The sequence below is a fragment of the Podarcis gaigeae genome (assembly GCF_964106915.1).
Source record: "Podarcis gaigeae genome assembly, chromosome: 1".
Lineage (NCBI taxonomy): Eukaryota > Metazoa > Chordata > Lepidosauria > Squamata > Lacertidae > Podarcis > Podarcis gaigeae.
Genome location: NC_139678.1, coordinates 118,794,014 through 118,817,833, shown reverse-complemented (window position 1 = coordinate 118,817,833; position 23,820 = coordinate 118,794,014). Strand labels below are relative to the sequence as shown.

The window sequence follows — 23,820 nt, the reverse complement described above, 5'->3', positions numbered from 1 at the left end:
GGCAAGGGCGTGTTTCCCTCCACTCCAGGTTGCCCAGAAGCGGTGTTAAGGCTCCCACCAGCATCCTCTGGTCCTTGTACCTCTTCCCCCTGGAGGTGGGTCTTTCCTCCTCCCTGGAAGAGGAACTGCTTCGCAAGATTTTTGGAGGCTCCCTGTAACACAACTGCCCTTCTATTTCTCGCCTCTGAGCCAATGGCAGTTCCCTGACACTTGCAAACAGTTCAGAGGAGGAGGGAAAGAACATGGAGCAAACAAACTCAGGGAGCTGAAAGCTTCAGCACACGGTTCATGGGATTACATATTTTTAGAAATTATCCTAATTAAATCAGGGTTTTGAAAGTGTGGAATGCAGGTCTCAGCAAATCAACGAGACCTCAAAGAAATGGGACCATGTAGACCTTCCACCCCTCATTTTGACCAGCTGCATCGGAGGCCCTGGCAGAGCAAACCAGTTTGTCATGTAGCTTCACTCCAGCATTCTGCTTCGTATATATATATAGTTACATTTTCCATTTTATAATTCAAAATGCTCATTTTACATCCTTAAGATAACAATGACTTCCCTTCTTCTCTTTCCATGGTTCATTTTACCTATCACAAATCCCTGCATATTTTACAAAAACTATACCAACTCAGTATTCCATTATTGTACCCATCAAAACTTGTTTACGCCGTTGAATTTATCTTAATGCTGCCAGCGTTTCCAACTGTATACAGTTATTTCCCAATGTATTCAACCAACGATTTCCAATCTTCTTTAAATGCATGTTCTTCTTGTTCTCTTATTCTGTGTGTTACGTCTGCAAATTTTCTGTCAACTTAAGTTGCCATTCTTCTTTAGTTGGGAACTTGCTCGTTTTCCATTTTGGGGCCAGTGCTTTTTTTCTTTAAAAAAAAATGTTTAGGGTTACTCTTATTATCCTAAGGTAAAAGGTAAAGGTACCCCTGCCCGTACGGGCCAGTCTTGACAGACTCTGGGGTTGTGCGCCCATCTCACTTAAGAGGCCAGGGGCCAGCGCTGTCCGGAGACACTTCCGGGTCACGTGGCCAGCGTGACATCGCTGCTTTGGCGAGCCAGAGCCGCACACGGAAACGCCATTTACCTTCCCGCTGGTAAGCGGTCCCTATTTATCTACTTGCACCCGGAGGTGCTTTCGAACTGCTAGGTTGGCAGGCGCTGGGACCGAGCAGCGGGAGCGCACCCCGCCGCAGGGATTCGAACCGCCGACCTTTCGATCGGCAAGTCCTAGGCGCTGAGGCTTTAACCCACAGCGCCACCTGCGTCCCCTTATTATCCTACTCATATTGAAATACTGCCCCTCAATGAGGCCAAACTAAGATTCACAAATGTTTAGGGGTATGCGTACCCCCGCGGACCCACAGGAAAAAAACCTGTTTGGGTCTAATAGCATTCTGCTCCTTGGTCATGCAAGTGTTGAAGCTTCTGTTTTCTGGAAGAAAGTACAGGGTTATAAAGACTAGGACTAGCCGCCTGAGAAACAGTTTCTATCCAAAAGCGATTTTGGTTTTAAACGCAATGTAAGGTGGCACTGTGGGTTAAACCACAGAGCCTAGGACCTGCCGATCAGAAGGTCAGCGGTTCAAATCCCCACGATCAGGTGAGCTCCCGTTGCTCAGTCCCAGCTCCTGCCAACCTAGCAGTTCAAAAGCACATCAAAGTGCAAGTAGATAAATAGGCGGAAAGGTAAACAGTGTTTCCGTGCGCTGCTCTGGTTCGCCAGAAGCGGCTTAGTCATGCTGGCCACATGACCCGGAAGCTGTACGCTGACTCCCTCAGCCAGTAAAGTGAGATGAGCGCCGCAACCCCAGAGTCAGTCACGACTGGACCTAATGATCAGGGGTCCCTTTACCTTTAAGGAGTGTCTATGGGAGTATATTGTATTTAAAAATGGGGTATCATTTTTTTTAGGGGATTAACCAGGTTGGGATAGCTGGGATAGCAGGCTGGTTGTTTTTTGAATGTCTTATGTAGATTTTTCAATTTCGTTGTTCTGTATGGGACAATCACAATAAAGATTATTGTATTATATTGTAGGGTGAGAGAGCCTCAAGAGCTCCCAGATACTCAAAAGGATATAGTAGTGATGTTTGAAAGCCCAGATGAAACTGATGTAGTGGTCATGGGGGAAGGTTTTTTGTTTACCTCGAAAGCAGATATGTAGCCATTGCAAATCCACTGGACTTGATCCAAAGGTCAGCTTCCTGTAACGGAAGGAGTCCTTCTGTCAGAGGAAGTCTCCTTCCGCAGGAGGACATTCTTCATGGTGACTTAGGATCAAACACTTCATAACTTCTTCTCTCGTCTTTTGCTTAGGTCCTCATTGCAATAGGACATGGGATGGCTGGTTGTGCTGGGATGATACTGCTTTGGGGAAAACAGTCGTCCAGAACTGCCCTGATTACTATCAGGACTTTGACCCCTCAGGTAAATCTCTGCCATTGAGGAAATATATTAAAATGTGAACGAGTCTCACCAATACCACGAGGAAGATGCAGTTTGAGGTGCTGCTCTTGTGCCTTTCTAAAAGGCACTCTTTTGCCCATTTCAGACCAGTCTTAGACCAACATTGGTTCCTTCACATTGTACCAGTCAGAGGGCCTTCTCGGTAGTGGCAACCGCCCTGTGGAACGCCCTGCCATCAGATGTCAAGGAAATAAACAACTGCCTGACTTTTAGAGAACATCTGAAGGCAGCCCTGTTTAGGGAAGTTTTTAAAGTTTGATGTTTTACCGTGTTTTTAATATTCTATTGGGAGCCAACCAGAGTGGCTGGGAAAACCCAGCCAGATGGGTGGAGTATAAATAATAAATTATTATTATTATTATTATTATTATTATTATTATTATTATTATTAATTATACCTAACTACAGATGGGCAAATAGGTCAATTTCAGTTTCCCCCACTTTCTCATTTTTCGAGTCTTAGGTCTGGTTCTTTGCATTCCCACATCACTTTGCATTTTTTAAAAAGATTTTTTTAAAGTGCCTTGCTTGGCTACAGAGCTGTCTTTAGCTTGAAAGGATTTAAGTTCTGTAGGCCGGAATATATTGTGCACTTTTTCTCCTGATGCTGAAATGCCTAACCAGGGCAGAATTGCCATTCACCCAGAGGTGAGACAACCAAGGTTAGGACAGCCAAGCGGTTTGTTCGAAGCCTCCTATACTGCACTGGAGCCCCAGGGTGAGAGTGGGTCCCGCAAGACCATCTTGTGCCTAAATAATGTCATTTGAACTTTGTGCTTCAATTCAACAGTTATTGGACATTTATGCCATTTAATTTGTAATGACTGCTCCCCACATTAAACTGGGGGCGCCCTTTGCATGGAAGCGCGCCGCCCCTGGACCTGGAGTGGCTCCATCAGCACAGGCTTGGCTTCGCCTTCCCCCAGGTGGGATACCTGGAGGTCTCCGCCTACCTCAGTCAGTTGTCCAATCCCGCCTGGGGGAAGCGTTGTCAAGGAGACCAGGCCAGGAAGGGGAGGGACTACCTGCCCACACCATAGAGGGAGGATCTTACCTGGGAATTTGTAATATACTATAGGGCAGTGAGTGTTTCATTTATCTGAAAAAGTGTCATGATTCTAATCCAGGATGCAATTATGTATGTTTACAACCCACTTTAATGCATGTTTCTCTATTTCAATGTGAGTGCACAGAACCTTTGTGCTGCGTTATTGCGTTAAGGCAACCTTAAGTAATATATTCGCATTTATTTCCCAAGTCAAATAATGAGATAGATCGGGTTTGTTTGTTTTTCAATTTCTCTGAAATTTTTGACATCTTCTTTTATTTTTCTACATCTACTTGTTAAATACAGAAACAAGAGTAATGACTATGTGTGTGTTTTTCCCCTCCTTAATTTTCCGTAACAAGAAAAAGTTTTTAAGACCTGCGAAGAAAATGGGCAATGGTTTGTACACCCCGAAAGCAACAGAACATGGACAAACTACACACGCTGTAGTTTAGGAGTAAATGATAAAGTGCAGGTAGGCTGAAAAATAAATATTATCGGGGGATGGGATCCATTTCAAAAGCACGTGAAACTGATGTTATTATGGCATCATGTGCCTTTTGATATGCAACCTTTGTTTTTCACCGCCTTTGTATTTCAGGGAAGTTTGAAATGCATGTAGTATTTTACCAAATGGTTACTATTGGTTTTACTCATGGGTAGGCAAACTAAGACCCGGGAGCCGGATCCAGCCCAATTGCCTTCTAAATCCAGTCCGTGGACCATCTGGGAATCAGCGTGTTTTTACATGAGTAGAATGTGTCCTTTTATTTAAAATGCATCTCTGGGTTATTTGTGGGGCACAGGAATTCGTTCATTTATTTATTTTTCAAAATCTAGTCCAGCCCCCCACAAGGTCTGAGGGACAGTGGACCGGCCCCCTGCTGAAAAAGTTTGCTGACCCCTGGCTCTTTTATTGCCCCTTCCAATTGGGCAGATAGTAATGCATTCTATAGAGAGAGGGGCTCACAAATTAGTGAGGGCAGGATCATAAACAGTTGTTGTTTTTAAGGAACTGCTGCATGTTGGAGGGGAGACATTAGCAGTTTTCATGAGTTTTTATTTGATAAAGGTACATTAGAAACGTGACAGAAACTTACCAATCCTTGAAGCAGTCTCTTTTTTGTTATATTTTTACTGCGGGTGAGGGTTCACTCCAGCAGCACTGAATTATTTACCAAAATACAGTGGTACCTCGGGTTACAGACGCTTCAGGTTACAGACTCTTCAGGTTACACACTCCGCTAACCTCAGGTTAAGAACTTTGCTTCAGGATGAGAACAGAAATTGTGTGGTGGCAGCGGGAGGCCCCATTAGCTAAAGTGGTGCTTCAGGTTAAGAACAGTTTCAGGTTAAGAACGGACCTCCGGAACGAATTAAGTTCTTAACCCGAGGTACCACTGTATTGTGCAGAACAGTCTTCCCATTACACAGTGGAGTAGCGTGGGGGGTGCAGGGGGGGCCGGCCGCACCGGGCACAACATCTGGGGGTTAGGGTTAGGGGGCGCAAATCCACGGGTTAGGGGGCGCAAATCCACGGGTTAGGGGGCGCAAATTACTTGCCTTGCCCCGGATGCTGACAACCAACGCTACGCCACTGCCATTACAACATCCTTCCATAGAGTATGTCCATGTTCTCTTTACAGAATAGAATCCAACCTCCACTCTGCCCTTTGGGTGGAAATAATATTCCCCTGGCTATTATGCAGAAGCAATGAGTGCTGGCTGCCATGAAGTACACATTTGACACCTTAAGAGATCATAGAGATGAGAGGCCAGTTAATCTGGTAGATTAGACTTCCCAGTCTTCAAGCTACACTACGCCACCTGATGCCCTTCTTGATCCTTAAGCCCACTTTCTCCATGGTGGACGAAGGCTTGGGAAAACTCATAGCTCCCTTCTAGGTTCTTACAGGCCCAAGCAGACTTGTGAGAATGATGCCGAAAGGACAGTTAAGTCCTTTATGCTGGCTTCAAGAAGCTTGCGGGTGGAATAATCCACTTTGAGTCCCGACCAGAAAAGAATGACAGATTAAGTTGATGGATTAATGCCGAAATGGCGACCGTCAGAATCAGAAATCAGAAAGACCAAAATTTTAATAAAGAATGGGGGGAAATTATAATTTATCTTAAAAACCATTGTAAACATTTAAAATTGTTAGTAGTGTTGGAATAACACTTGTAATTTAATGGTGAATTAAGGATATAATGGAGATATAGAAGATTTGGATTATCATAAAAGATGCAGGAGGAAATGACTGATGTTAGAACCCACAAAGGGCAGGAGGGAAGTCCAGGAGATTCATTGGAATCTTGTTTTTATGTTGTATGTTCGATATGTGATTGCAAAACTGTAATTTGAAAAACCAAATAAATATTTTAAAAAAAGAATCCACTTTGAAGAGTCTTTTGCACTGTGATCTCCTAGGCAGTGAAAACTGGTGCCCATTGGAATTGGTAGGACAAAGGCAAGGAGGTCCATAGTCAATGAGTGGCACAGCCAACTAATTCTAGTTTTGTTCTAATCCTCCTCTCTTTTGATTTTGAAAAAGGCAGTACTAAGTCTCAGGCTGTGTACACATTACCATTGACTCTGCTCCCAGCACTGGGGGATATAATTAAATATTCTGTTTTACAATTTAGAATATTCATTTAAACAACCTTATCAGTGACTTCCCTTCTTCTCTTTCCGTGGTTCATTTTGCATAAATCCCTGCACATTTTATATAAACTAAACCATTCAATATTCCATTATTACTTCCTTCAAAACTTATTATCTTAATGCTGCCAACGTTTTCAAGTGTGCACAGTCGTCGTCCCCAGCATTTTCCAATCTTCTTTAAACAAATGTTCTTCTTGTACAGTGGTAGCTCGGGTTACATACGCTTCAGGTTACAGACTTCGCTAACCCAGAAATAATACCTTGGGTTAAGAACTTTGCTTCAGGATGAGAACAGAAATTGTGCTCCGGCGGTGCGGTGGCAGCAGGAGGCCCCATTAGCTAAAGTGATGCTTCAGGTTAAGAACAGACCTCCAGAACGAATTAAGTACTTAACCCGAGGTACCGCTGTACTCTTATTCTATAAGTTAGATCTGCAAGCTGAACATATTCCATCAGTTTAAGTTGTCATTCTTCTTTGGTGGGATCTTGCTCGTTTTCCATTTTTGGGCTAACAAAACACAGGCCGCTGTAGTGGCATACATAAATAACGCACCACTGGTTTTTGAAGCCATGAATGCACAACATTAACCACAATCCGTATCTATCCTGAAGTTTCTTGAGAAATTTCTTGATATGTTATCCCTCAAACCAGCTTCCGCCCGAACGGAAAACTTAAAGGCATGTTCACTGGGCAGTTAAGGCAAAGTGTTTATGGTTGAGACAGCCATTGCACATACGCAGATGACAGCATATATGCCGATGACAGCTTCACAACAGGGGTGCCTAGCCTGACCCAGTCTCTACCCACTTGTTGGAACCAGCCAGTCAATTGGTGCTTAGCATAGCATAGAAAAAAGACACAATGAGGCAGCGAGTATTTTCATAATGCTGGAGAGCTGGTCCTTTCAGCCTTTCTCCTCCGGCAGCTTTTTATTATCTCCTTGATATGAGAGAGCAGCCCCTCTGTCTGCCCTTCTCCGATTTATTCTCCTTTGTTCTGACCAGCCGCATGGCCGTTTTCCAAAGTCTCTTGTTACCTCATCCGGTCAAGGCTTGACACTCCCCTCTCTGTATAAGGTAATCATTGCCCAGAGGAATGTCAGGGGGCCCCTGCAGTATTTACAAGCCTCTGCCTTAGCTGTATGACTCCCACATGCCCTCTTTCTTTATTTTATTATATCAAGTGCGATAAGCGACTCTTGTAAGGGCGGGAGCGGGCCGCGGACTGGACAACTATGCAGTACACATAGAAATTAAAGAAGGAATACATTGTATACAGCAACACAAAATAATGCAAATAACTACTATAATGATCACTAAAATTAATAAATGTTGAAGCCAACTTCCATCCGGAAGCCAAGAATATAAGAATTCTGATTCCAAGCTGCATGGTAGGCTTCCTTTGCTAATTTTTAACCATGCACTCGTGTCACTCCTACAGCACTGAGATTGGTCACTGTATGTTCCTGTAAGTGAACAAGAGCTATTAAACATGAATTTCAATGTATATTGACAGTTTGGATATATGCCCCATGATTCTTTCCCCTCTCTAATTTGAAAACAAATGGGGGCAGGCTCATGGAGGGTCAATTGTACTGGAGGCCAAAAAGTTTGCTTAGGGGATATAATATTTGTAAATCGAAAAGATCCATTGACAGGCACACCATGAAGCATTATGCCTGAATGGCTGGCAAAAGGGGGCATGTGCATACATAACCAACATTTAGAAGCATGCAATAAACTAGTAAACTTAATCATATCTTGCACAAAAATATTATTCCTCCATATCTTATGATAATTTTCTCCCCTAAAAGTCTTATTCAACAAAGCTGCTCTTATAGTTCGAGAGTGGCTGAGCCGTGGATGCTGCCAGCCAGAGTAGGATTCTGACGACTGCGGCTTGCCAGCTGATAAGGTGAAATATGGTGGTTTCAACTGGACTGGGTCGTCTGCTTCTCTTCCTTGTATAACGGTGCAGCAAAGGATGGCAAGGCAGATGGTGGGGAAGGCACTTCCGCAATTGAAGGGACTCGCCATGGCTGCACGCGTCGAGCTGGAACCCACAAAGGCTTGTCCTCTAGGTGGCGCATGCGGAAAGGTTTCGATGCTTCATCCACAAAATGCTGACAAATTGTAGGGGAGTTCCGCATGCTGTGAGACAGGACAACCCACTGATATTGCTGGGTGGGCTGCAAATTGTTATATACTGGCAATGTAAAAGCAAACCGTTCCTGTCTGCTGGGGCCAGTGGGATGAAGACAGTTCAATGTGGCCAAGGGTCAATTGTTCAGAAATAAGCTGTTCAGAAACGAGATGGTGCCATTGCTGCGGATTTTTCTTTTGGTGGAGGCCACTGTTCTATCCACACTGAGGTATCGGTGATCTTGGTTTGCCACGCTGGAAACGTTGTATCGATGGCTACAGGCTGGTTTTTATTTAGCGCTGCTGCTAACAGATGAGCCTTGTGGGTGGCTGTACCTACAGACTGACAAATGCGAAGCATAGCTGCTGTGTCTGTGGTAGGATTGTGTATTATCAGGCGCAACGCAACCTTACAATCCTCATTTGCATTTTCAAAGGCCAATTGTTTGATAATTATTTGTTTGGCTTCAGGATTTTCAATTTGTCTACTCACTGCTGTAATCAGCCTGTCCATAAAGGAAGAATATGATTCTTTAGGTTCTTGTCTGATTGAACCCCACCTAGACTGAACACTGGTGGGTTCCGGGATTTTTCTCATTGCTTGTTGAGCAGCAAGAGCAGTATCCCTTAATAAGATCTGCAGCAGTGTGGCTTGTACTGAGGCCTGAGCGAAGGGCCCACGCCCCATCATAGCGTCCATTACATCTGCGAGGGTAAGATTAGGATTATTCCCTCTTGCTTGTTGCAGTAAAGCAGGAGCATAAGCACGACAGGCGATTTCCCATTCATGGGCAAACAATACACCTGCTGATGGGGGTAAAACCGTACGTGCCAAAAGCTTGATGTCATCTGGAACCAATAGCTGGGCTAATGTGGCTTCCAAAAGAGCTTGTGTAAATGGAGCTTGCAGTCCATTTGTCCTAACTGACAATTGAAGCTCTTTCAAGATTTTAAAGTCAAAAGGTTGGTGCTGGGCTTGAGTTCCTGCTGGAGCACCAGTAGGGGGCACAATAACAGGGAATGCCATGGTATCCTGTGATAAGGAACAGGCAAGTACTGCACGTTGAAAAGGGGTAGCTTGTTCTGCTGCTGAAAGAGCAGGGTCATTTCCAGCCAGACCACTGTATTTTTGCAGGATTGGGTCCTCTGGTGAGGCACTGTAATCTGGAGGTTTGGGGTCTGGGGCTGCTGGCAAAACAAGTGCTGGAACACATGGCATAGCAGCATGCTGAATTAATGAAGCTGAAGGTTGTTTTGGCAATGTAGCCATGGAGATATTTTTTGGTGATAGAGAGCCCATAGCATAACGAATTTTACACCAAGCATTTAAAATTCGAACACCAAAACTGGGATGTCCATGAAAATGTGCTCCAATCTTATCCCATTGTGTTAGCTCCCATGTGCCCTCTGCTGGAAACCAAGGACAATGCTCATCAATGGCTAGAATGAGCTGTATCAAATCACCCTCAGGAACTTCCAATTGGTTGGAGGACAGGAGAAATTGTAAGTCTTTTAAAAATTTCTGTTGCGGAGATGACAGGGAATTGCCCATATTTCTAAAATTAATATAATAGGGATCGACTCACCAGGGATCCGTAGATGAATTCAGCGCTGATTAGCCCTTTCCGGGTGGGGTGAGTCGATGATCGAGAAGCCTCTTATGGTTTCCTTTGAAGTTTGAAGTCAGCGTCCCACTGCTTCCTTTCTTTAGCCTTTGAAGTCCGTCTCAACTGCTTTCTTCAGTCAGCCTCCTTTCTTTTAAGTTTTCCTCTTCTTTTAATTGAGCCTCAGAGAGGGCACCACTTGTTGGAACCAGCCAGTCAATTGGTGCTTAGCATAGCATAGAAAAAAGACACAATGAGGCAGCGAGTATTTTCATAATGCTGGAGAGCTGGTCCTTTCAGCCTTTCTCCTCCGGCAGCTTTTTATTATCTCCTTGATATGAGAGAGCAGCCCCTCTGTCTGCCCTTCTCCGATTTATTCTCCTTTGTTCTGACCAGCCGCATGGCCATTTTCCAAAGTCTCTTGTTACCTCATCCGGTCAAGGCTTGACACTCCCCTCTCTGTATAAGGTAATCATTGCCCAGAGGAATGTCAGGGGGCCCCTGCAGTATTTACAAGCCTCTGCCTTAGCTGTATGACTCCCACACCCACTGGTGTGGACAAGCGATGGGTGGCTTAGAAGCACATTGGACCTTACTGATGTGTACCACATCGTGCAAATGCGACTTGAAACACAATGGGGTGGGGACAACTTTGCTGGTTTTAAGCCAGTAATGTATACATAGCCTAAGGATGGCAGGTGATGCCACCCACAGGAAGGAAGGCAGGATAGTAGCTAGCTGATGGTTTACTGAGCCAGGGACGCAGGTGGCGCTGTGGTCTAAACCAATGAGCCTCTTGGGCTTGCCGATCAGAAGGTCGGCAGTTCGAATCCCTGCGATGGAGTGAGTTCCCGTTGCTCTGTCCTAGCTCCTGCCAACCTAGCAGTTCGAAAGCACACCAGTGCAAGTAGATAAATAGGTACCACTGCAGCAGGAAGGTAAATGGCATTTCCATGCATTCTGGCTTCCGTCATAATGTTCCATTGTGCCAGAAGCGGTTTAGTCATGCTGGCCACATGACCCAGAAAGCTGTCTGTGGACAAACACCAGCTCCCCTGGCCTGAAAGCGAGATGAGCACCGCAACCCCATCGTCGCCTTTGACTGGACTTAACCATCCAGGGGTCCTTTACCGTTACCTTTTACCAACTGAGCTTGGTAGACCAGTGTCCCATTCACTATAATGGACCAACAGCCTAGCGGCACTGATTGTGAAAGAGTGCTGGGCTATTCTGCCCACTGGTTCCATGGAATAGGCAAGACGACAAATCCTACCAATGAGCATTTAAGAGTGAAGTTCCCCTCACCCTGCCCCGGCATCCTAATCTTCAAGCTGTTTTGTTGAATGGAGCATAGCCAACTATAAAAGGTGTTTGATGTTTGGGAAACACATTTCGTTTAATGACAGCTTGAGACCCATGAAGTTCCTATTGGGTTACAGTGCAGTTGGTCTCATGGATTTTGCAAGGTCTATTAATATAGGCCTTGATCACCCTGTGGCTTCCTTGCAAGCTGGTGTGTGTGTGTGTGTGTGTGTGAGAGAGAGAGAGAGAGAGAGAGAGAGAGAGAGAGAGAGAGATTTAACCTGTTAAGTGCTCATGATCTCAAAGTTACATGAGAGCCTCTTGTAAAATAAAAGATCGAGAAGCAGGCATGCAGCAATCTCTGTTTAGAACCAGCCTGCATCTTTTGTGGTCCTCAGAACTGAGTATAGTCTCATATACCCTGACTCAGGGGTCAGCAAACCTTTTCAGCAGGGGGCCGCTCCACTGTCCCTCAGACCTTGTGGGGGGCCAGACTATATGGGTGGAGGGGGAATGAACGAATTCCTATGCCCCACAAATAACCCAGAGATGCATTTTAAATAAAAGGACACATTCTACTCATGTAAAAACACGCTGATTCCTGGACCGTCCGCGGGCCGGATTGAGAAGGCAATTGGGCCGGATCCGGACCCCAAGCCTTAGTTTGCCTGCCCATGCAGTAACCCATGTTTGTGCAACCTGCAAAGTCTTTGATGGCGATTCCCTTTGTGTTTAGAAGTCCCAGCAAGCCGTAATAACCAGAGGCAGGCTCCAGTTCATCGCAATGTCTCACAAGTTACTCAGGCCAGATTTTAAAGTGAATACCATATTTTTCGCTCTATTAGATGCACCGGATGATAGGACGTGCCTAGTTTTTAGAGGGGGAATGCAAGAAAAAAAGTATTCTTTAAAGGGAGCGCTGAGCAGAGCCTGTATGCATCCCAGGCTCTGCTCAGCGCTCCCTTTCACTAGCTGTGTGGAGTGGGGGGGCATGCAGGCTTTCCCCCGGCTCTTGGGGGCTTTTCTGGGAGGTGGGGGAAGGGACAGAGCCACGCACTCTGTCCTTTCCCCCACCTCCCACAAAAGCCAGGGATAGCCGCACAAAGCCTCCGTAGGGCAGCAGGATGTGCCCTGCGGAGGCTTCGCAGGCTACCCCAGAAGCCAGAACAGCTAGAGGGAGTGCTGCACAGCGCTCCGTCTAGCTGTTCTAGCTTCTGGCTTAGCCACACAAAGGCTCCCAGTGCCCTTTTCCCTGTGAAGGCTCCCCGTGCCCTGCAGAAGCTTCGCATTGGGGGCTTTTCCCCGAGGAGGGAGAAGGGCAGCCCTTCTCCTCGGGGAAAAGCCCCGAAGAGCCGCACACACGCTCCATGGCTCTTTAAAGGGAGCGCTGAGCAGCCTGCATTCACTCCACAAGACGCACACACATTTCCCCTTACTTTTTAGGAGGGGGAAAGTGTGTCTTATAGAGCAAAAAATATGATACATTTTTGGGACTTGTGTTGATCGTGGAGGCCAGCTCTGCTTTCTGGCACGAAGGGCAGAAGCAGCCGTCAGCAGAACTGGACTAGTCCTAGAATGCCTCACCAGCATAGAACCTGGGAATCTCCCAAAGAGAGTTTTAGGGACTGAGAAGAAATATGGGATCTCCTAGTCAATGTCCTAAGTGGTTTATGCTGAGAACCACAGCGTAGTCCCTTAACCACTATTTGCCAATCGGTGAATGCCGGCAAACAGATGCAAGAGATGCCACTCCAAGCTTGATACAGATGTGATTAATTCAGAAATATATATTCCGCCAGTTACCATGAGTATCAGATTATCTCATCTGCATTTGCACCAGCTTCCATTTACCGTATTTTTTGCTCTGTAAGACTCACTTTTTCCCTCCTAAAAAGTAAGGGGAAATGTGTGTGTGTCTTATGGAGCGAATGCAGGCTGCGCAGCTATCCCAGAAGCCAGAACAGCAAGAGGGATTGCTGCTTTCACTATGCAGCGATCCCTCTTGCTGTTCTGGCTTCTGAGATTCAGAATATTTTCTTTCTTGTTTTCCACCTCCAAAAACTAGGTGCGTCTTGTGGTCTGGTGCGTCTTATAGAGCGAAAAATACGGTATTTCTCCTTCTCTCATATTTTTTTTTAAAAAAAAAACACTGATGGAAAAGTATTAGTTCAGTATGTCAATCACAGTTTATTTAGGTGTCTTTCATTTGCCGTTTTAAGATCCTTTTGCGGTACACATGGATTTCATCGAAGCACTTTAGAAGCACGTTCATTTGCAGAACATTTGTAATGGGCTCAATATGAGATGGATCAAGTTTAATGCATAGCTGTACTCAATAAAGTAAACTCAAGTTATGCAACAGCAGACGAGTATTATTATTATTTTTTTAAAAAAAGATTGCAGTATGAAATAATGGCTGCTGTTCTCAAAATGCAGTGTGCCCCCCCCCACCCGGCTTCAAAGAAGCTACTCTGCAAATAAGCAAAGTTGAACAAAAAGCTGAACATGATTCCTGTTACAGCTTTTATTGGTGTGGAGGTGGGGGGGGCGGGGGGTTCGGGGGTCTTTGGATCTGAAGGAGCTTATCATTTAGCTCTGTAGCTCGGTGTCCAAAGTGCCTGAAAAAAATTAACAATATAGCAAAACCACATAATAAACTACTGAAAGCGGTAGCGGAAGAAAACAGATTAAAAAAAACAAACACCTGGCAAATCAACAAGAAGCTCAGCGAAACGGAAAACTATTGCTGGCTTGAGCTGGGACGTAGCTTGGGTTGCGGGCACCCGGAGGTGGGGCAGCGGTCAGTCCCTTCGCTGGCCAGTGTCTAATCCATGGAGTCTTTTCTCTAAAACCAGCCCCAACCTGGCAGCAGAGACAAGGCAGAGAAACACAAAGCTAGGAGTGCCGCTCTGTCGCCTCACCTTTCTGTGCTAGCAGTGAGGCTCTCTAGGCAATGCACATGGCTCTAGCAATGCTTTCCTGCCTTGCTCTTCCTCCCTCCCTCTCGGCTCAGGGGTGGGGCGCATGCAGGCATCCCTTCGCCAGCCGTGAAGAGAAGCCAGGCCCTGCTGCCGCCCAGCCCCAAAGTCCTGGCCAAAGGCTCCGGCCTTGATGAGGAAGCCTGTTGTGAGGGCACCTGTTGCGCCCCCTCAGAAATTTGCGCCCCGGGTCACTGCTCACCATGCTACACCACTGGGCTTAAGGCTACTGAAATATACTCGCAGTCAAGAGTGGATTTCATGCTCTTTATTCAGCTCATAGTGGTGAGGAGGAATGGAAGTTCACCCAGAATGTCTGCTTTATATACATTATTTACACAAGGAGCCCCACGTGATTGGCTAATTCCGGGATTCTCCTGTAAGCCAATCAGGTTGCGGATTCACTTCCACCTGGAGCTGGATTGGGTGGCTCCTGTGGACTAATCAGACTGCTGCATTATGGATCCTATTGTTCTAGGACCAATCAGACTGCTTCATTCTTTATCCTAGTGTTCTAGGACCAATCAGAATGCTGCATTTTGGATCCAATCAACTCAGTACATAACAGCTACCATTCTTATTTGTGAGTAAGCAGCACAGAATTCAATGGACCTTCTGAATAGCCATGTGTAGAGTTGCTCCCGGAAATGAGGGAGGCAAATGAGGTGTTTGGAGGGGGATATCTAAAGACACGAGGCCACCACTGAACCTTCCCTGCCTTTATGCCCACCAGCCTGATGGTTCTTAATGGTGACTCAGATAGCCGAACCATGGAAGCTGGTTTTAGGACTCTAAACGTGTAGGTTGGGAATGGGGAAACTGTGGCCTCTGGATATTGCTGTAAACCAGCCAGTCTGGTCGGGGATGATGGGAATTGTAATCCTACAACTCCTGAGGGACCACAGATTCCCTGTCCCTGGTGTAGACAGTCACAGTAGTGAGATGAACTGTTGCTAATATCCTGTTTATAGTAGTCGTGTTACCTTGGAATGCTTTGTACCTATTTAGTTCATGGGATTTGTGGTTTCATCTTCTTCTCTGTGTTTTATTGCAGACAGCTCTGAATTTGTATTATCTCACTATCATTGGTCATAGCCTTTCAATAGTTTCACTTTTGATTTCCCTTGGCATATTTGCCTATTTTAAGTAAGTATGATTCTGTTTATATTTTGCTCTTCCCTGACTTTGTATAGTTTTATTATTATGGAAACAAACACTAATAAATCTCCATGACATATAAATCATTCCATTTCTCACATCTAAAATCGTTTTGGACAACTATTGGCAATGACGACTGTCATTCTTTAATTTTTACTGATGCATTCACATTGAACGGTAATTTACAGTGACCATGTTTGAACAGCTCAGTAAGCCAAAATATGAACGAATCTCTTCCCTGCCCATACGGTTTGATTGCTCCTCCCTTCATAGCCTAAGCAACGAAACCAGGAAACCATAGTTTCCTATTTTATCCTAGCCAGGAAACTATGGTTATCAGTATCAAAACAAACCAGGAACTTAAACCATGGTCTGAAGTTGTTTTAATGCCACGGCTTATGCTGAAGTGCAGTAGCCGTAGTTTCCCGACTTGGTTGAAACAGGAAACGGTGGTTAATTGGAAGCTTCCTAGTTTGATTGCTTGTACTACAAAGTGATGTGCACAGGAAAATGCTTGCTCCTTTCTTGGTTTACTATATTCCAGCATATAACTGCATTGCTACTGTTGCAAATCTCTTGACCATCCACATTAATTTCCTCTTGTCTATGTTTCCTTTCAGGAGCCTGAGTTGCCAGAGGATCACTTTGCATAAAAATCTCTTTTTCTCTTTTGTTTTCAACTCCATCGTTACAGTCATTTCTCTCACAGGAGTTGCCAACAACCAACAGCTGGTTAAAGCTAATCCAGTAAGTGGGCCGGCCTTTGGGTGTTTTACTGTTTCATAAGTAGCTGCCTTCCAGTCTCAAAAGTCTGATAGGAAGTGCAAGTGAGTCTTTTTCCAGCAGAAGTAATTTGATGGCAAATTTGATACCTACAGATTAGATGGAGGGCAAGGTAGGGCTATTCTGCTTTACCTTTTTATTCTGTCGTTCTGCCCGGACACTGAGGTCCAGCGCCGAGGGCCTTCTGGCGGTTCCCTCGCTGTGAGAAGCCAAGTTACAGGGAACCAGGCAGAGGGCCTTCTCGGTAGTGGCGCCCGCCCTATGGAACGCCCTCCCACCAAAGGTCAAAGAGAACAACAACTACCAGACTTTTAGAAGACATCTAAAGGCAGCCCTGTTTAGGGAAGCTTTTAATGTTTAATAGGTTATTGTATTTTAGTCTTTTGTTGGAAGCCGCCCAGAGTGGCTGGGGGTACCCAGCCAGATGGACGGGGTATAAATTAATAATAATAATAATAATAATAATAATAATAATAATAATAATAATTATTATTATTATTATTATTATTATTATTATACCTGACCTCGCTCCAGCTGGGTCACTGCTGCATACCAGGATGGAGACTGGAAATGGCCAGGTTGGTGCAGTGCTAAAGCACCAGCAGAATCAATGATGGCTCATGCCAGCACGTTTCCACCATGCCAACCTCATTGCCACCTCATCCCTGCCCCTATCCATCCTGGGGCCTCCTGACCTTCAGATCGTTGGAGAGCATAGATGGCTGCATGGAAAGAGGACACAATAGGAAACTTTCCTTTTGCAAGTTTATTTTAGCTATTTTAGCACCCAAGCCTGTAGCATTAACACTTGGAAGTTACAAATGTATCTATTTCAAAACATGGCAGTTTGGAGAATTAAAATCTTTTTCTTCACATTAAAATTGATGCCCAAAACAATTCTTATTTGGTTGTTTCTACTTTCCAAATGATTTGACATCATTCCGGTGGTATTTTTTCCCCGTAGATCACATGCAAAGTGGCTCAGTTCTTCCATCTTTATTTAATGATCTGCAATTACTTCTGGATGCTCTGCGAAGGCATTTACCTGCACACGCTCATTGTGGTGGCTGTATTTGCAGAAAAGCAGCACCTACTGTGGTATTACCTTCTCGGATGGGGTATGCTATTTTCCTCCTTCTTTTTCTTCTTAAATCCCAAAGATGTGCCAATATCCGCTGGAGAGCACAAGCATAATGGTGCTTTCATTTAAGAGATTTGCAATGCCATGGTTGAAGCAAGCCTGTCCCGAAGCACATGGTTCAGGCAACGGATTGAGACAGGGGACAGATTGTGTGCCCGACACCCTCCCATCCACCGAACACGAGGCCCAGGGCAGTCTTAAGCATATCCGGCGCTGTAGTGCAAAGATCCCTCCAGCTCGCCCCCTTTCCCACAGCACACCAAGCGAGCGGGCCTGTGCCGAGGGAGCTGTACACACACCGTTGCTCACTCAGCGCGCTCGTTCCATGTTCCCTGGACGCTCACCTGGCGCCCTCCAGAACTTGGCGCCCTCCCACACCACTAGCCTCTATGAGTAAGACAGCCCTGATGAGGCCACCTCCAAATGGCTGGCTGGCTGGCATTTTGCTGCTCCTGCCATCTACTATTTGGTTGGCCCGTCTAACACCATCTGTTCCAGCTCCTCCCAACCCCCTAACTGTCAGGGACTGGGCAGTAGGCTGTCTTTCCATAGTTGCAATTATGCTCAAGGTGGCTCACAACACGACACAATTACAAACATAACAGGAGTCATAAAGGGGCTAGTTTATGTCAGCATCGCCCTTGAGCCAGTGTCACCAACTGGACTCATCCACTTCAGCCCCAGTGGGCTAGGCGAGCTGGGTAGCACTTCCAGAGACCACCTTCTGCACAGGAACAGGTCAAAGTGCTGTGGACAGTCATCGCACAGCAGAGTATAGCAGAGTCTAGCAGAGCATAAACGACTTGGAGAGCAGCTCTGTAGAATAGCTTCCTTTTATTCTATCTACAACTATTATACAACTATATACAGAGCTAAATGAGGTCTAAGCATCGCATAAATGAATGCTAAACTGCACTGAGTGTCTGCAGCTGCTCTTAGCAGCAACCTTATCTATACACACAATCTCTAACACTCAGTCTCTCTCTCTCTCTCCGATACTGACTGACTGACTCTTTGATGTGGTGCTGGAGCAGAATAAGTAGAGAGCAGAACACTGCCCCTCCTCTCTGGAGAATCAGCAGACTCATCAGGAGATTCTTGGATATGGGAGGGGTGAAATCTCCTCAGTTTAACCTGCGGTTTGCTAGCAAAACTGAATCGCTGTGTCATGAAATTATGCCTGTCTAAAAAGTTTGGGAAAGCTCTTCTCTAAGTGAATTGAGGTCACCTTAGGAGAGCCTGCACCACAACCACTCGGTGACTGCTGCAAATTTTAGTTTAATTTTGACATCTTTTTTCCTCATATATTCCTCATTTTAAAATGGCAAGTCATAATAAAAATAAATGTGTGGTCCATTGGAGGCCACAATAAATCAGTAAGGAACGAATCCTAAAAGCAATGTAAAAAAAAAAAACAGAGGAAATCCCCCAGGGGAGGGATTTATTAAATGCAAATTATATAACCACATAAGGGATTCAGTCCCAATGCTGTTGCGTGTTGAGTCCCACAGTGCCACCCCCCAAAAATTCACACTTCACACTTCAATTTTTGTTTAGGTTTTTGGCATAATTTTGGCCACAACTTTATTTCAATACAAAAAATGTGAGTGGTTGCTTAGGCATTGGTTTGACTATCTGTCCTTGCCCCCAAAGGACAGAGCTGGTCCCTTCCGGACACCACCGGAAGCCAGCATGGGAAACAAGTATTGGGAGAGAAATGAGGCCGGGAATCAGTCCAACACTTCTCACCCTCATGTTCCGGTGGGGCTTGCACGGCCCAAGTCCGGCACCACGGACAAGGACGAAAGAATGGCAAGCCCCTGGATTCCTTTAACGGAATTCCCTTTCTGCATCATTTGGAGGGATAGGCACTTACCCCTCCAAGAACCAATTAACCAATGCCTAACCGCCAACCTTATAAGTTGTGACGATTTGCTACGCAGTAGGCAAAAACCAAATGGCAACAGCCAATCAACCAAATGGCAAAATTCCTACCAGGCCCCCGCTCAAAGGCGAACGACCCCATGACAGGCATAGCAAGGTCAAGAGAACCAAAGAACCACCCTATAAAAGGGAGGGGGGGCGGGTGATCCATTGCAAAACAGCCAAGAGGACTTCCCAACGTCTGGCTCCTATATTTATAGATTCTGAACCCTCCTCCGAATTGGCAACACTCAAAAATTCCCAGCAACCCAATTAACCCTTTACAGGTTTGGGTTCCCAAATTTGCCTAGTCATAACACAGTGGCCTGTTCCCCCAACCGCAACACGTGCTCTCTGTTAGGGAGAACACGCTTTGCCATTCGCCTTTGAACAGTTTTGTCACTTTACATTGTAATTTGCGGACGTCGCAGCAAAGCAGTGGAGGTTCCCTAAGGGTAAACTTGTACATAATTCCTCTCTCTGAGGAGGGATCTCTAATTCAGAGGGTTTGCATGGAGTGGGTGGGGGAGAATGGGAGCAGGAGTTTGAAGAGGTGTGCAGCCTGGGAGTCATTCTGGACTCACAGCTGTCCATGGAGGCGCAGGTTAATTCTGTGTCCAGGGCGGCTGTCTACCAGCTCCACTTGGTACGCAGGCTGAGACCCTACCTGCCCGCGGACTGTCTCGCCAGAGTGCTGCATGCTCTAGTTATCTCCCGCTTGGACTACTGCAATGAGCTCTATGTAGGGCTACCTTTGAGGGTGACCCGGAAACTGCAATTAATCCAGAATGCGGCAGCTAGACTGGTGACTGGGAGTGGCCGCCGGGACCACATAACACCGGTCCTGAGAGATCTGCATTGGCTCCCAGTATGTTTCCGAGCACAATTCGAAGTGTCGGTGCTGACCTTTAAAGCCCTAAACGGCCTCGGCCCTGTATACCTGAAGGAGCGTCTCCACCCCCATCGTTCAGCCCACACACTGAGATCCAGCGCCAAAGGCCTTCTGGCAGTTCCCTCATTGCAAGAAGTGAGGTTACAGGGAACCAGACAGAGGGCCTTCTCGGTAGTGGCGCCCGCCCTGTGGAACGCCCTCCCTTCAGATGTGAAGGAAATAAGCAGCTATCCCATCTTTAAAAGACATCTGAAGGCAGCCCTGTTCAGGGAAGTTTTAATATTTAATGCTGTACTGTTTGTAACACTTGATTGAGAGCCGCCCAGAGTGGCTGGGGAAACTCAGCCAGATGGGCGGAGTATAAATAATAAATTATTATTATTATGGGAGAAATATCAGTAATAGATCGGGAAGAAGTGTTTGGCAGAGGAAGGGACAGTGGCAACAACTCTCTCATCCAGGACATGGCTGGGATTTCAAAGGTTGAATTGAAGTCCAGGGGGAATTCCCGAAAGGTGGCGCTTTGTCTTGGATCTTAGGCGAGTCAAACTTTCAGGGTGTCCTGGTTTTTACTTTTTTAATTTGGCAATCTGCGCACCAGCTCTGTGTTCAAAGAGAGAAAATCAGAAGTTGGTAGCCTTTCTGCTTTGCTCTCATAGCTAAGAAATAAAACCAGAGTCAACTTAGAATGTCAATCTTCTTTGCCCCTTTGTTTTAGTACGGCGAAGAAACCTTTGCCGTGGTATTTAGGCAGCCATCTTTATCTTGGCTAAAAAAGACAACGCACATTTAGCCTAATCAGGAAACAGCTCCTCTTTTGTGGAGAAAAAATAGTCTTCTATTGTGAAAAGGCATTCAGGGGTAATTATTCATTGTTTCTGATCTCCGAGGTGTTTATACAGGAATGAGTGTTTGTTTTCAAAGAAGTCTCACCATTCCTATGGTAGGAGGTCGAACCAACTTCTATTTTTCCAGCAGTTCCTCTTGACCTGCTTTGTTCTCAGAGGAAAGCAAAAAAAATAAAAAATAAAATATTGAGATGAAAAACCTGATGCGGAGAACAGTATTGAAGACTGTAGGCTGAAATTTCTGAAGTTAATCCAGTTAGCTTTTTGGACTTTTCTGTTTAAAGAAAAATTAGACCCATGTGAACTGCCTTATCCCTGTGAGCATAAACACTGGGGAACTTGATCCACAAAAAGAGCCAAATTCAACTTGGATTTAAGATGGCTCCTGGTCCTATCACATGAGCTCTTTCGGTGACTCAGTGGCCCGTAGTGTACTAATTGCTTATGCCCCTCCCTCTTTGAATTTCAGTTTATTTTTATTATTCTTATGGACCACAACAGCTTCCATTGCTTTTTACTCTCCCAGGGTGTTCCACCTTTTATCTGCTGTTCACACAGACAAACTAAGCAAACACCTCCTGCTCAAAACTGCATCATTGCTGCACTCTAGCAGGTTTGGTTATTCTTCACTTGGGATCTGGCTTTTAGTGTGTCAGACTCTGACCTGTGGAACTTCCTGCCTCTGGAGAGATTCAACAGGAACTATCCCCCCATCTTTCCGCTGGGGGGAGGGGTGTTTAGACAAGCCTTTACGACAGAGCTTTCCAAACTTTTCATGTTGGCTATATGCTTTTCACGACACAGCAATTCAATTTGACTAGCAAACCGGAGGTTAAACTAACCCCTTTCCAGCCTCGGGAGGAGCACGGGAAGTGTTCGTGCAATGCACCTTCCAGTAGAGCTGTGTTAAGAATTTTAAGGTCTTAGATATGTAATAAATGTTCATAAATGTACCAAGCAAACATGTACATAAATAGATAAACCACATGTCTGAAACCCCCACAGAAAAAAGTATTGGACAAATTGACCTCAATTATTTCTCTGCAAGGTCAAAGTGGGAAACCTCCCCATTGTCTCTTTCCTCACAAATCCTGTCTTAAGGGCACATTTAAGATATGAATAGGGTGTGAGCCTGCGACCTGGCTCAGGAACTAAGTATTTATCATTACAAAAGACTGGCCAGGCTCCCCAGGCAATCCAATCAAGTGACCATTAAACAGGTAACCTGGCAGACAGGAGGTAAACAAAGCACTCAGATTTCCGCTGTAGACCGCCCTTTCTGTGATGTAGGTATGATGTATCTTCGGGGGGGGGGATCTTGAGTTACACTCCTTCTGTGATGTAGGTATGATGTTTCTGGGGGTGGTCTTGGACTCCAGGGAAAGAATTTAAATTGTCTATATAAGGGCAGGCGCACACTTCTGAGTTCCTCCTCCTTTCCTGCGTGTGAGGGGAACACCCTGTTGCAACAGATCAATAAAGATCAAGCTTACTAGCTGCTTTGCTCCTCAATATTCTCTGGTTGGCCTCTGTTATTTTCTCCTACCAATAGGGAACCTACGTAAGGACTCGATATGGGCTTTTGGATACCCCATAAGGGGAAAAGGGGGAAATTTTTGTTTACAACAGAGCCAACACACTAATGTGTGGTTTGGAAAGTTCTGCTTTATGACATGCTTTTCTCCCTTTTAACTATTCGGTATTTATTGATATTTATATATGTTTCTATGGATCATTTGTTGGTTTTACCCTTACATGCTGTACTCTACCTTGCTATATATTTTTTAATTATAAGTTTGTGAGTTAATAAAAACACGGCTCCTTCAGAAGCCATTTCCAGATCACGAGATTTAATAGCAGTGACGGCTGGGTTATCTGTAGGTTGAGCAGAGGCATCTGACACCCTCACTCCTGCCCCAGAGCGAGAACGTGGCTTGCTCTAAGCTGGATCTTTTGGTCATCATTCTTAAATGACTTTCTGCACCTTTAAGGCCCGAGGCTGCGAGGAATCGGATGAGGGTTCCATTATGTACCATCACAGCCCTTCAGAAAGAGTATCAGAGTATCCTCTGAGATTATCATACAATCCTGCTGTGAGCCTTTTTCCCATGGACAAAAATGTCACCTTGGTCAAAGGAATGAACTCAAGGTCCTACCCTAGGCCAAATGCTAAAGATAATCTGAATATGATAAATAATGCTTTGGAGCATCTCTTTTAAAGTACGTGGCACAGCATGGTGGGTAGCTTCCAAAAATCTATTTTTGTGCTTTTCGGAACCATGTGCCTTATTTTAATTTTAAAGGTTTTAATAACTATTTAACATAGACATCCCTGACAGCTTTGATTGAGGCAGGCTCAGATACACAGACGTTATAATGAGTCACTTTTAATTAGACTCCACAGGGATCAATCGGAGTTTGATTTATCGTCGAGAAGGTGTCAGTGTTAACATAAACGGTTTAATTTTAAATCATTCTTCATTTATAAACATGTCTCTCACCTTACATTGGCATTATAGATTCGTTTTACTGATTAGAAGGGAACTGCAAGCTAAGTCTAAATAGCTAGTTCAGAATTTGGGGACTCGGCTGCACAGCTGCAAATAAAAGGTTTTAAGTGTGGGCCACATAATACCTTTCCAAGATAGCGAACGGCACTTAGTCAGCGTGAGTGTGAGCTCCCTGATTTACCTTTTAAGACTGTTTTAATGAGTATAGAAACCTATTAACTTTTAACTTTAGTTTTTAGTTTTTAGATTTTAGTTTTAGTTTTAAATTAGTAAGTAGGAGGACGCCTCTTTCTATCGGGGAGACAACCATTGACCTTGAAACTGCGGCGGCTGCATGAAGAGAG

The 23,820-nt window shown here is 45.1% G+C and overlaps 1 protein-coding gene across 1 annotated transcript in view; it reads left to right on the top strand.

Moving 5' to 3' along the window:
* The window catches only part of CALCRL (calcitonin receptor like receptor), a 106,402-nt gene that overhangs the window by 66,404 nt on the left and 16,178 nt on the right, over positions 1-23,820 (top strand). Inside the window, exons 4-8 of the mRNA XM_083710689.1 lie at positions 2,336-2,446; positions 3,896-4,008; positions 15,276-15,367; positions 16,000-16,126; positions 17,127-17,280. Coding sequence (XP_083566815.1) covers positions 2,336-2,446; positions 3,896-4,008; positions 15,276-15,367; positions 16,000-16,126; positions 17,127-17,280 — 597 coding nt within the window. The remainder of the gene's footprint in view (positions 1-2,335; positions 2,447-3,895; positions 4,009-15,275; positions 15,368-15,999; positions 16,127-17,126; positions 17,281-23,820) is intronic.